The following is a 14,185-nucleotide window of genomic DNA, read 5'->3' on the forward strand; positions in this document are numbered from 1 at the left end:
TGTCTCAAAGGGGTTTTTAGCTGTGTTCTAAATTGTGTGATTTTAAAGGTGATGTACACCTAGTATTTGGTGCAGAAACATTTGAATAATGAAACAGAAATGAATATTGCTGAAGCAAAGAGAAACTTTGAACTCTGAATATACAGTTCACCTTGGAAACTGTATCACTACATTTTAAACACTTTTTTGAATTTTTTCCTAGGAATAATCAGGGACTCTGATGACAGATACAATTTACTGAAGCCCACATTTTTCATTTTTGGTGAAAAAGATGATGTCATTCCTCTTGATCAAGTAAGTTGCTTTTTTAAATGAAACCTCTGTTGATCAGTATTATTTTCTTTTTTGGACTTGAACCTGTCCCATCAGTCTTGGAAGCTGAAACACAGAACAGCCTGGTGGTAGTGCATGAGAACCAGAGAGTGAGAGAAGAAAATGGAAATTGACTACCTTTGTTTTCATTGTCTAAGCTGAGTGAAGGACCAAGGAACCAAAGCCAAAACAAAACCAGAAAATGGCATTGAAAAAGTTTTGCCTTTTCTGCCTCAGAATTGGTATTAGTAACACTTTTTTCCAAAAATCTCACCCCTCCCTTGAGATGTCAAAGCAATTTTGATCCTTTGGAGTTGCTAAGGCTGTCACCCTGCTGTAATCGGGAATGGGGCATTCTCTGAGCAGACTAGCTGGCTATGGAACTCACATCCCACCTTGGTTCACAAAAGCATGGATTTAGGTAACCCTCATGACACTGAAAGACTCAGCTGTTTTTCCAGGCTTTCCCAGTGATGGAGGTATTGAATAGGGACTGAGATGGGGACAGCTGGATAAAGGATGTTTGGTGACAATGACTGGAGGCCTGGTTTTTGTAGATGCATTTCACATTTGTGTTCTGTGGACCCCTGCCTCATTTACTACACATAGCTTCGGTAGTGACTGATGCAGTACTCTTCCCGAGCCTCACTCACCATCAGAGCCATGTGCTGAAAGAGACAGGGGCCTGGACTCATAGACTTTAAGGTCAGAATGGACCATTGTGATCGTCTAGTCTGACCTCCTGCACATTGCAGGCTACAGTACCTTACCCACCCACTCGTGGAATAGACCCCTAACCTCTGTCTGAGTCACTGAAGTCCTCAAATTATGGTTTAAAGACTTCAAGTTACAGAGAATTCTCCATTTACACGAGTTTAAACCTGAAAGTGATCTGTGGCTCTTGTTGCAGAGGAAGGTGAACCCCTGCCCCCCCTCCCCCGGGTCTCTGTCAGTCTGACCCAGGAAAAAATTCTTTCCCGACCCCAAATATGTGTGGTCAGTTAGACCCTGGACATGTGGGCAAGACCCACGAGGTAGATACCTCGGAAAGAATTCTCTGTGATATATGTGCATCATTCAAGCAGTATTCAATACGCAGTATTCAAGCAGTGGAAAACAGGTAAAGTCCTTGTCTCCACATTTGGAATTCCAGAATTCAGTTTTCTTGATAAAAGCATTCACTTTGTCATAGAGATTCAGAATGTTAGTGTCACGGTCTTGCATGGACAAATTTAGATCATTCAGCTTGCTAAATATATCTGCAATGTAGGCAAGTTGAGCTAACTACACAGTGTTGACAAACAGAGGTAAGTGGGGATGAAAGATCAGAAAGAAATGCTGGCTGTATTTTAAAGAATCCTTATTGAGGTTACAGGGACAAACCATCCCGATGTGTAGAAAGAATAGTAAATATGGCAGGCGACCAGCTTGGCTTAACAGTGAAATCCTTGCTGATCTTAAATACAAAAAAGAAGCTTACAAGAAGTGGAAGATAGGACAAATGACCAGGGATGAGTATAAAAATATTGCTCAGGCATGCAGGAGTGAAATCAGGAAGGCCAAATCACACCTGGAGTTGCAGCTAGCAAGAGATGTTAAGAGTAACAAGAAGGGTTTCTTCAGGTATGTTAGCAACAAGAAGAAAGTCAAGGAAAGTGTGGGCCCCTTACTGAATGAGGGAGGCAACCTAGTGACAGAAGATGTGGAAAAAACTAATGTACTCAATGCTTTTTTTGCCTCTGTCTTCACGAACAAGGTCAGCTCCCAGACTACTGCACTGGGCAACACAGCATGGGGAGGAGGTGACCAGCCCTCTGTGGAGAAAGAAGTGGTTCGGGACTATTTAGAAAAGCTGGACGTGCACAAGTCCATGGGGCTGGATGCGTTGCATCCGAGGGTGCTAAAGGAGCTGGCGGATGTGATTGCAGAGCCATTGGCCATTATCTTTGAAAACTCATGGCGATTGGGGGAAGTCCCAGACGACTGGAAAAAGGCTAATGTAGTGCCCATCTTTAAAAAAGGGAAGAAGGAGGATCCTGGGAACTACAGGCCAGTCAGCCTCACCTCAGTCCCTGGAAAAATCATGGAGCAGGTCCTCAAGGAATCAATTCTGAAGCACTTAGACGAGAGGAAAGTGATCAGGAACAGTCAGCATGGATTCACCAAGGGCAAGTCATGCCTGACTAATCTAATTGCCTTCTATGATGAGATAACTGGTTCTGTGGATGAAGGGAAAGCAGTGGACGTGTTGTTCCTTGACTTTAGCAAAGCTTTTGACACTGTCTCCCACAGTATTCTTGCCAGCAAGTTAAAGAAGTATGGGCTGGATGAATAGACTATAAGGTGGATAGAAAGCTGGCTAGATTGTCGGGCTCAATGGATAGTGATCAATGGCTCCATGTCTAGTTGGCAAGTGGTATCAAGTGGAGTGCCCCAAGGGTCGGTCCTGGGGCTGGTTTTGTTCAATATCTTCATAAATGATCTGGAGGATGGTGTGCATTGCACCCTCAGCAAGTTTGCAGATGACACTAAACTAGGAGGAGAGGTAGATACGCTGGAAGGTAGGGATAGGATACAGAGGGCCCTAGACAAATTGGAGGATTGGGCCAAAAGAAATCTGATGAGGTTCAACAAGGACAAGGGCAGAGTCCTGCACTTAGGATGGAAGAATCCAATGCACCGCTACAGACTAGGGACTGAATGGCTCGGCAGCAGTCTGCTGAAAAGGACCTAGGAGTGACAGTGGATGAGAAGCTGGATACGAGTCAACAGTGTGCCCTTGTTGTCAAGAAGGCCAATGGCATTTTGGGATGTATAAGTAGGGGCATTGACAGCAGATCGAGGGACGTGATCGTTCCCCTCTATTCGACACTGGTGAGGCCTCATCTGGAGTACTATGTCCAGCTTTGGGCCCCACACTACAAGAAGGATGTGGAAAAATTGGAAAGAGTCCAGCGGAGGGCAACAAAAATTATTAGGGGACTGGAACACATGACTTATGAGGAGAGGCTGAGGGAACTGGGGATGTTTAGTCTGCGGAAGAGAAGAATGAGGGGGGATTTGATAGCTGCTTTCAGCTACCTGAAAGGGGGTTCCAAAGAGGATGGATCTAGACTGTTCTCAGTGGTAGCTGGTGACAGAACAAGGAGTAATGGTCTCAAGTTGCGGTGGGGGAGATTTAGGTTGAATATTAGGAAAAACTTTTTCACTAGGAGGGTGGTGAAACACTGGAATGCGTTACCTAGGGAGGTGGTGGAATCTCCCTTCTTAGAAGTTTTTAAGATCAGGCTTGACAGAGTCCTGGCTGGGATGATATAATTGGGGATCGGTCCTGCTCTGAGCAGGGGGTTGGACTAGATGACCTCCTGAGGTCCCTTCCAACCCTGATCTTCTATGATTCTAACTTCTGTGCGTAATTCAAACGGTCTGTCAAGTACTCTCCCTCTTGAAAGCCAGCAAACCTCTGTGTGAAGCAACAGTTGCTGATGTTCTGACCCCATCTCTTCACAAAGAATGTGAAACAGGCAAGCATTGAGTGGCCTGGACTTGATAAAGTTGACAATTTTGACAGACTCATTTAAAACTTCCTGCAGCGAAGAAATCATCTTTTTTGAAGCAAGTGTCTCTCTGTGTATGATACAGTGCATCCATTGCAAGGAAGGATTTTCTTTCCTGATTGTAGCTACATGTCCATTCACTCTCCCAGTCATTTCAGGGGTCCCATCAGTGCAGATGAATTTGCATAAATTCCAACTCCAATCATGTTCCGAAAAAAAAGTCAGTTAGTTTAAAAATGTCCTCTCTGGTTGAAAAACAACAAGGAGTCCGGTGGCATCTTAAAGACTAACAGATTTATTTGGGCATAAGTTTTCGTGGGTAAAAAACCACTTCTTCAGGTTTTTTCCCATGAAATCTTAAGCCCAAATAAATCTGTTAGTCTTTAAGGTGCCACTGGACTCTTCGTTGTTTTTGTGGATACAGACTAACACGGCTACCCCCTGATACTCTCCGGTTGAGTTTGCCTTTATACTTTTGCAACACGGTATGTGCTTGTTGATATCAGTGGTTTCAGGGTATCAAACATAAGAAATCAACTGAGCTTCTCCACTGATACCCGTGGACTGATCAAGCTGAAGGGCAAATGCTTTTGCCATTTTAAGTTTCTCTACAAGTTGAGAGACAGTATCCTCAGCCATGTCTTCAATTCTGCGACACACAAAGTCATTTGATAAGGATACTTTTTTGAGAGTATTGGCTGCTTTTTTATCAAGCGTGTTTTCTACAGGCTCCACAGTGGCAGGCAGAATCAGATCATGTGCAGTTGTCTACAGCGTCTTTGGTTTTGCTATAAGAAGGGAGACGGCATATGAAGCTTTGAGTGCTTTTGTAGAAATAGTTGAAGTTTTTTTAATTATAAGCTGGCCAGTCTGGAACTCAGAAAGCTTTCTTTGAAAATATTCTACTGGTTTACTCATATGCACAGAGTGTTTTGTCTTCAAATGTCATTGCAAATGCGCTGGCTTCATACTGTTATTAGATACAGTTTTAGTTTATCCTATAATACAAACCAGTGTGCATGCACAAAGTACATTTTCTAAAAGCCTTCACTCAGCAAAATTAAAACTGATTTTCATAGAACTACTGACATTCGCATCAGTGACATAGGGATTGAGTCACTGCCAAATTTCCCACTTCTACCACCTTCTGCTGAGCTCCTCAAAAAGAGTCTCAAATGTTTCTCCCCTATCTCAGCTGCACTTGCTTTATACCAAAAATTGGCTGCAATGTTTTTGCCTGAAGTTTTCAGTATCATTCACTCACAGGTTGTCAGATGTGCCAAACTGCAGCCCAACATTGTAAACTTCTATAGAGAACCCTTTAGAATAAGGATCTAACAATGGCCATACTTGGTCAGATCAATAGTCGATCTAGCTCAGTATCCTGTCTTCCAATAGGGGCCAATGCCAGATGCTTCAGAGAGAATGAATAGAATGGGCAATCATCCAGTGATCCGTCTCCTATCGTCCACTCTGAGCTTCTGGAAGTCAGAGGCTAGAGACACCCAGAACATGGGGCTGCATCCCTGACCATCATGGCTAATAGCCATTGATGGATCTTCCATGAACTTATCTAATTCTTTTTTTCAATCCTGTTATAATTTTGGCCTTCACAACATCCCCTAGCAATGAGTTCCATACGTTGACTGTGCATTGTGTGAAGAAGTACTTCCTTTTGTTGTATTAAACCTGCTGCCTGTTCATTTAATTGGGTGACCCCTGATTCTCGTGTTATGTGACGGAGTAAATACAATGTCCTTATTCACTTTTTCCACATCATTCATGATTTTATAGACCTCTATAGTATCCTCCCTAAGTCCTCTCTTTTCCAAGCTGAAAAGTCCCAGTCTTTTTAATCTCTTCTCGTACAGAAGCTATTCCATACCGTTAATAATTTTTGTTGCCCTTCTCTGTACCTTTTCCAATTCTAATATATCTTTTTTGAGATGGGATGACCAGAACGGCACACAGTATTCAAGGTGTGGGTGTGCTGTTGATTTATATAGTGGCATTATGATATTATATATCCCTTTCCTTATGGTTCCTAACATCCAAAATGTTCAGGGGAACTATCCAAAATGACTCCAATATCTCTTTCTTGAGTAGTAACAGCTAATTTAGAGCCCATCATTTTGTATGTATAGTTGGGATTATGTTTTCCAATGTGCATTACTTTGGATTTATCAACATTGAATTTCATCTGCCATTTTGAGGCCCAGTCACCCAATTTTGTGAGCTCCCTTTGTAACTCTTAGTTAAGTCCAAAGCTAACTGCTATCTTGAGTAATTTTGTATCATCTGCAGATTTTGCCACCTCACTGTTTACCCCTTTTTCCAGATCATTTATGAACATGTTGAACAGCATGTTGAACAATAAGATCCCTGGGGAAAGAGTATTTATCTCTTTCCATTCTGAAAACTGACCATTTATTCCTAATCTTTGTTTCCTCTCTTTTAACCAGTTACTGATCCATGAAGGGACCTTCCCTCTTATCACATGACCGCTTACTTGGCTTAAGAGCTAGGTGAGGGACTTTGTCAAAGGCTTTCTGAAAGTCCAAGAACCCTGTATCCACTGGATCCCCCTTGTCCACATGTTTGTTGACCTTGTCAAAGAATTCTGATCGCTTGGTGAGGCATGATATCCCTTTACAAAAGCCATGCTGACTTTTCCCCAGCAAATCGTGTTCATCTATGTGTCTGATAATTCTGTTCTTTACTCGAGTTTCAACCACTTTGCTTGGTACTGAAGTTAGGCTTACCAGCCTGTAATTGCCAGAATCGACTATGAGCCTTTTTAAAAAATTGGAGTCACATTAGTTCTCTTCCAGTCATCTAGTACAGGAGCTGATTTAAGTGATAGGTTACTGTAAGGTTTCTGAGGTCTTCTCTGGGGCACCCCATTCGGTGGCAGCAGGAACTTGGTGCTCATGCCAAGTGGAGAGGTTAGTCATCCTGCTTTGTGGCCGAGCCACTGGGCATGTGCTAGCTCTGGCCTCCTGGATGGGTCCTGGACTAGTAAGAAGTCTGTGGCTCTGGTCTCCTGGCTGAGAGCTAAGGCAATAAATAGCCAAGGGCTCAGGCCGTCTGGGCATGGGCTGAGTACACAGTCAATAGTTCAGGCCCCTTGAGTGTGGGCTAAGCAATAAACAGGCAATGGCTCAGGCCCCTTGGCCTAGGGGTTAGGGGCTGGATGAGTGCAGAGTGTGGGGCAGGGTAGGGGGACCCGGGCCCATCCTGCTCCGTTGGGTCCAAGCCCAGGGTACTTGAAGTGATGGGTGATCCTGTTGCTGGATTGGTGGGGAAATGCGAGGTCACTGCTTCACCTCCTGGCAACACAACAGGTCCAGTGTCCCCTTACCCTGGCCTGCTTCCTACTGGTGTTTGCTTGAGTTGCTCCATAGCCTCTGGGGGCCTGGTTCCCTGTCTGTGAACTGGATGTCTGTCTCTGCGTGTCTGCTCTGGATTCCTTGCCTTTCCCTCAGGCTGGCTTAGAAGCGTCCGCACCCTGTTGTGAGCTCTGTGGGTGTTTCAGCTTCCTGGAAAGGACATCTGGTTCCTTCCCTCATCTGACCCCCACTGAACTGCGAGACCCTGCCCTTATACTTCCTGTCCTGCCCTGCACTTCCTGCAAGGGGGAAGGAGCAGGGCTAGCTGTGTCCAAAAGGGTGAATTAACCCCCTCAGTGCAGGAATAAGGGCACTCCACCTCATTACAGTTACATACCACACTTAGTAGTTCTTCAGTTTTTATGAATGAAAATGCTTCTGCAGCTTTAACTTTAAACATTACTACATATGCCACCTGTAACAAATAACAATGTGTGATCTTTGCATTAACTCCTCAGAGGCTATTGGACTTGTCAGTATGTTTTGTATATATGCCCGCGTGCCTGCATGGGCCACACTGAGAACGCCACACTCAGGGCAGAGTGCAAAAAATAGGGCAGACAATCCCCCCAAATGGTGGTTTATTCTATATTTAGATTCACCAAGCCAGTAACAAAAGAGCTGCTGTAGCACCACACTGGTTAACAAGAAACCAAAGATGCCTTTAAGCATTCCACCCCTTGCCTCCTATCTAGGCAAACAGGTCTAATATAGTGAGAGGTTACTGAAAACCTGATTCACTATATGTGAGGTTCACCAGTCCCAAAGGACCAGACACTTATCCCTAGGTCAGTATGAGTCTCAGATCTTACTCAATAATCATGCTGATGCCGATTCTTTAGTAACTGAAAAACTAAAGGTTTAATAATATAAAAAGAAAGAAAAGAAGAAAGTTATTGAATGGTTAAAGGATCGTATACATACAAGTGATTTTCAGTATTCATAGTTCAGGATCATAACAATGTTGGAATAAACTGCTAGATTGTAAAAGTCTCTCTGGAATCAATTCAAAGGGTTATAGTCCAATAGGCAGTTCAGATGTAGAGTCTGTTAGAGTTTTTCCATGAGAATTCCAGGATAATCCAGGTAATTACCTGGAGATCTTGGTCCTGTGGTTTAGACCTTCCCTGCTTAATGTTTAAGCAGACCTGAGATGACAGGATCAGGCCCAAGGCTTCTCTTTCATAGCTCACTAGCAGGCTGACAAGTCTCCTCACAGAAATTGTCACAGCAGGGCCTTCCCCAGAGGAAGAATAGGCAGTGCAGATAGTTTGTTGACATTTGCTTTTAAATTAATTTTCTAGTTCCTATGTATACACAGGTGATTTAGTTACACTATAAGACACCAGCTGGTCATTCATTATAACACAGATAATTAAGCTGAAGACAATATAGATAATATTATTAGTTTCCTACGGTATCTTGCATCTTTGACCTTAAGGTTAACTGAACCATTTGCATACATAATGTCAGGCAATTAAGACATGAAAGGGAATTAGCATTAACAAGCTAATTTAGTTACCTTGTTAAACTTCTAAAAGGATATTCGTAAACACAGACAAATACACTTAACACCTACCCTTGATTTCTGTTACTACAAATGAATGCTGGTCTAGTACATCTCTTTGAAGTTCACATACAAGTAAATTGTTTTGATTACAGTTGTAATGCCACCTGTTAAGTTGTTATTGGACATACACAGATTGGCTGGTCTGTCAGTGTCACAGTATAATTTTATAGAGTCCTAGTTCAAAGATAGTTTCTCCTGTAGTTAAAAGAACCTGTATAAAGAGGTTGGCCTGAGTGTGAGATTAGTAGAGAAAGTACCAGGGTGAGGATACAGCATGGATTTCAAGGAGTCAAATAGTAGGCAAGATGAGAACTGGCAAGATGCACTAGGTTAAATCAGTATCACTTATGGAAGAATGTTCTGTGTTACAGGTCACCTTACTGGAGCAGAAGCTGAAACAACACTGTAAAGTTGATTACAGAGTTAAAACTTACCCTGGGCAAACTCATGGTTTTGTACATCGCAGGAGAGAAGATATTAATCCTCAAGATAAACCTTACATTGAGGAAGCAAGAAAGGACATGATCAGCTGGCTAAATAAATATATTTAACAGAAGCATATAGCCAGACCTGCAAAACAAAATCACTTAGTATACTGTGATAATCATCTAATTAAATTATATTTTTATGGGGAAAACATTTTCTATCATTATTTTAGGGATAAATATTTGATAAATTATATTTTAGGGAAAACACACAGGCCATATTAATAGAAGTTTGACAAAGAACATTGGAGAGACTTTTTGACACTAATGAATTGTACTTTTATTTTGTAGTTATTCACACATGATTTCAAGTTGAATTCTATTAAATGATTCTCAGATTCAACTTAACTTAATATTGTTCTAATGTGCTGGGAAAAGTTCTCCAAGTTCCTTGAGGTTTATCCTCCTCACATTTTTGGTGAGTTACAATTAACTGTGCATTGTGGCCCCAGTTCAGCAAAGTATTTATTGAAGCATGTGCTTAAATCATCAATACTTAATTTAAGCACATGCTTAGATTCTTTGCTGAATCCAAACCTGAGAGATTAGACTTGTAAGACCTGTACTCTCATGGCCAATTTGGATTTCGTAGATGTCATCAGTGGAGTAACTTTCCCCCAAAATTTGGGGGGTGGACAGGGCAACAACAAGGAACTGCTTTCTCAGATGACCCTGGGTCTTTCCTTTCCCTATGAGGATCCTGGCTGCCACTTGGCCTACGTTTACCTCAGGTTGGGAATTTACAATGATAATGTAGTGCAAGTATGGGGACTTCTTACTGTGAAATTGCATACTGTGGTTGCTATTAAACAAGAAACTTTTACTTTATCATCTTATCTACCTTATTGTAATTTGATGCACTGTTTTACATTTCTGGCATGTGATAATCATGGTGGAAAAAAAAAACTTGGTAAAATTAAAGGATTTCTTCGTCATGGCAGCCTCTGAGTATAAACATACAGCATCAAATAATTCTATGTTAATATGTTTATATTTCAAAATAATAAAGAAAATAGAAAATAAGAAAATTAACTAACTGTATTTTTGTTTGTTCTAGTTTATCGTTCCTTTTCCCCTTCCTGCTTTGATGGGCACCACTCCCACACATTTTTATCCAGGAGGGAAATAGATATAGCGATATTGGTCTTATTTTTGCCTTCAGTTACTCTAGTGTAAATCAGGAGCATCTCTCCTCAATTCAACAGTTACACCAAAGTAAATAAAAGAAAAATCAGGCCATATATTTAGAGAAATGGTGGATGGATTGTACACTGTATTACAGAACATGGCAATCTTGTGACTAAGCAAAAAACTAAACCTAGAATCAGCACAGCCTTTGTTTAAAATGAAAAGATAAAATATCTGAATACACACACAGTTAAATCTTGTAGATAAAATTGTGATTCATTAACTAAGAACTGGCAATACAAGTCCAGGTCAGCACAAATTCCAAACAACTTCATTGTCGGGACTCGTTACGTCTTCCTGAACAGCCTCGTTCTTTCTTCCTGAAGTTGAATAGTTTTAAATCACCCTCAAATAAAAAAATTGCTGTGTTTCTAAACAGCAACAGAACTGAATCAGCTGCTCAGCCAAGCACAAGACACCAAAGGTTAGTATGTAATTTAATCTACAATTTTAGGTGGAGGGAAAAGTTTCAAAGTACATATGATTAACTGTTTTAAAAACAAACAAACTCAGAGAACTGCAACACCATGACACAGGGAAATGAAATGGAGATTGAGATATTTCAGATGAGAAAAAGGTTTTGTGTAGGCTTTGCTCTCATTTCTTTTCACTTTGAGTTGCTTTATATACATTTAATACATTGTATGTGAGGTAAGTTGTATTTAACTTTTTCAGTGATTCAGGCCAAACAAACCAAAGAAATCCTGAATTGATTCTAGAACTCTTTCCCCTCCCCATGTAGATCGAGATAGGGGGAGTAGGGGTGTGTGATTTAGCACGTTGGACTCCTGTCACATTTAGGATATGCCTTCCCTAGGCTAAAAAGTGTTTTTAACATATCACTAAGACATTTGTTAAAACCTTGGTGTAGAAAGCACAATTTGTATTTTAACACATTGGCTAGTAAAGATCAACTGTAGGCTCCCCTCTAGAGTTGACTGATAACAACTAATGTGTTAGAATAATGGATTTGGATTGTATGAGTCCAAACTTTTGAGCTTACACAGAGCTCTTCTTCAGGTCTAAGCTCTATGTAAGCACGAAGGCTTGTCTGTCTCACCAACAGAAGCTGGTCCAAGAAAAGATATTACCTCACCCATCTTCTCTCTCTAATATCCTCAGACAGACATGGCTACAACAGCACTGCATACATCAAGAGCTAGTAAGTCGGATCAATCAATCAAAGTCTTATCAGAAAATCTTATTACACAGGTGAAAGTATCCTAGCAATGAACTATTCTGGACAGGTGATTTTGGTACAAGCACTGAACAATGGATCATTCAATACAGATCCCTACTAATCTATTAATCAAATTATGGGACTGTCTGTTGCCAAACATTACTCTAAGGTTAGAATTTAGAATGTAGACAGTTAATTACTAAAACGTGAATTTAATTTAAAATTGCCTCTCTAGGTGATAAATCATAGCCTTCATCACACACTAAACCACAAATATAATATGCAATTAATGATGCAAACTACCCTAATTTCACAGGAAATTCACTGCTGCTGTAAGCTCTTAGCCATCTAAATAATTGCAGCCTCGTAATGCTGAGTGGAGTAACACCTACATACTATTAAAAATCTGGGCCTAAGTCCCATTTTTAAAAGTGACGTAGGCACTTAAGAGCCTTTCAGTGGGAGTTAGGCACTTCTGAAAAACCCAGTAGGCACTTATCTGAATCTTTAGGTGCTTAAATACCTTTAAAAATCTGGCCTTTAGTGCCATTTAATTAAAACGAAACCTCTGAAAGTTACTTTTGCCTTTTACTTTAGGGAGCTGTATGTTTCTTCTGATCAACTGTGTATCTAGGCTGATTGTTTTAGACACTAAAGGTTTCTCTCAGTTATCGTTTGCTATAAGCAAGCATTCTTGTTATAAGTAGTGCTAGGCTGAGTTCAGTCACCTTGATCAATTGGTCCATCAGCCCTCTCATAGAGAGCGCCGATCACAACACACCATTCGTGTTGTTCTAGCCATTTCTTCAGCTACCCACTGGCCAAGCTGTCTGATCAGCATAGTGCACTGCAGCCCTGAAACACTGAGCCCAAGCGATCCACCAGCCTCAGCCTCCAAAATAGCTGGGATTACAGGCACGTGCCACCACGCCCAGTTTTGAGATGAGTTAGTGTAATTAATTCTTCCAACCTCAGCTCTCTCAATTACTTGATGTAGCATTATTTCTATACGTCTACGATAGAGCTTGTTAGTGAAACACAGTATGCTATACACTTAAGTCATTTCTGAGATGCATTTTGCTTGAAAATAATCAAGTCTTCCTTTGGGTACATATTTTATTGAAACTTGGTTGCTACTTATCAGTTACAACTGGTGTGAAGGTAAGTTCTCCAGCTCAGCTTGACTTTGCAATGAATAGTTTCTTGAGACAAATGGAAAGTTCAGTTCAGGTAGTTTGCATTCAAGACCTTCTGATATCTCTATTTTTTTCTGAATTTTGCAGAAGTCTCCTATGGGACTTCAAAGGAACAGCATTAAAACGTTGCTTGTCTATGACAAGACTTTAGTTAGGACCAGACAACTGGTATGCCAGTGAAGGCCTTCTCAGTCTCTCTTGTCTAGATGTTTCAGTTTGGGAACAAAGTTCTGATGGCATTAAGCTACATTTATCCACTTATGGGCAATACGGCCTGGTTCTTCTTAGCAAAGCTGATCTAGGCCAGTCAGAAAGTGATGCATGCTTCTGATGAAGAGTTGAGATAATCCAATGAATTCCTCCATTTGAAAAGCTGATTTGACTCAAACAACATACAACTGATACTTCTTACTAAGTTTTGAAGTGGCCTATCAGAGTACAAGTCCTGTTCCTTCTCACCATCCAAAGACAGAACAAATGCTGTGTTTTTTACTCTTGGAATTGTTCACTGCTTGTGGTTTGTGTTACTGGAATTTGAAGTCCATAAGTACAAAACCTCTTGAGCCATACCAATTTGTGTAAATCATCTGGTCATATGGGTATGCAGACTTTTTTGTCCTCAGTTTTGCATTTGGACAGACAACTATTTAGATCATCCTATACCAGGGCCTAGGCAGCAACCTGCCTCCACAGGATGGTTTCCATGAGCATACTTAGTGTAGTCAACTTTATACATCTCCTTTTATGTACCAGGCAGCATGTTCTTTGTCAGTGCTCTTATGTCTTTGCAACATGTCCATTTTAAAGTTTATACAGAATTTTAAGTAAAATTTCTCCACATTGTTTAATACAGGGGTCTCAAACATGCAGCAGGCGGGGTGATTTTTGTGGTCCACCAGCTTCCCGTGGCCCCCCCAGCATTTACCTAGAGCGGCTCCGGCCTGGTGTGCACTGGGGTCAGGGCAGCCCTGTCCTGCCCCCGTGCCACTCCAGGAAGTGGCCGGGACCTGGGGGAGGGGGGCAACAGGGGTCTGTGTGTTGCCCTGGCCGCTCCTCCAGGTACCCCCCCGAAGCTCCCATTGGCCGCGGTTCCCCATTCCCAGCCAATGGGAGGTGCAGGGGGCGGTGCCTGGAGGTGCGGCCAGGGCAACACACAGACCCCTGTGCCCCCCGCCCCCAGGTCCCGGCTGCTTTCCGGAGCGGTGCAGGGGCAGGGCGGGCAGGCAGGGAGCCTGCCCTGGCCCCGGTGCATGCTGGGCCGGACCCGCCCCGGAACCCCTCTTGCAGCTGAACCCCCTGCCCCGAGCC

The 14,185-nt window shown here is 42.0% G+C and overlaps 1 protein-coding gene across 1 annotated transcript in view; it reads left to right on the forward strand.

Moving 5' to 3' along the window:
- LOC144261351 (carboxymethylenebutenolidase homolog) overlaps nucleotides 1-10,345 on the forward strand; it is a 31,442-nt gene extending 21,097 nt beyond the window's left edge. The window contains exons 5-6 of the mRNA XM_077810799.1: nucleotides 203-294; nucleotides 9,200-10,345. Coding sequence (XP_077666925.1) covers nucleotides 203-294; nucleotides 9,200-9,379 — 272 coding nt within the window. The 3' untranslated portion in view covers nucleotides 9,380-10,345. The remainder of the gene's footprint in view (nucleotides 1-202; nucleotides 295-9,199) is intronic.
- Nucleotides 10,346-14,185: the final 3,840 nt, after the last annotated feature.

This window comes from Eretmochelys imbricata, chromosome 2 (assembly GCF_965152235.1).
Source record: "Eretmochelys imbricata isolate rEreImb1 chromosome 2, rEreImb1.hap1, whole genome shotgun sequence".
In the NCBI taxonomy this organism is placed as follows: domain Eukaryota; kingdom Metazoa; phylum Chordata; order Testudines; family Cheloniidae; genus Eretmochelys; species Eretmochelys imbricata.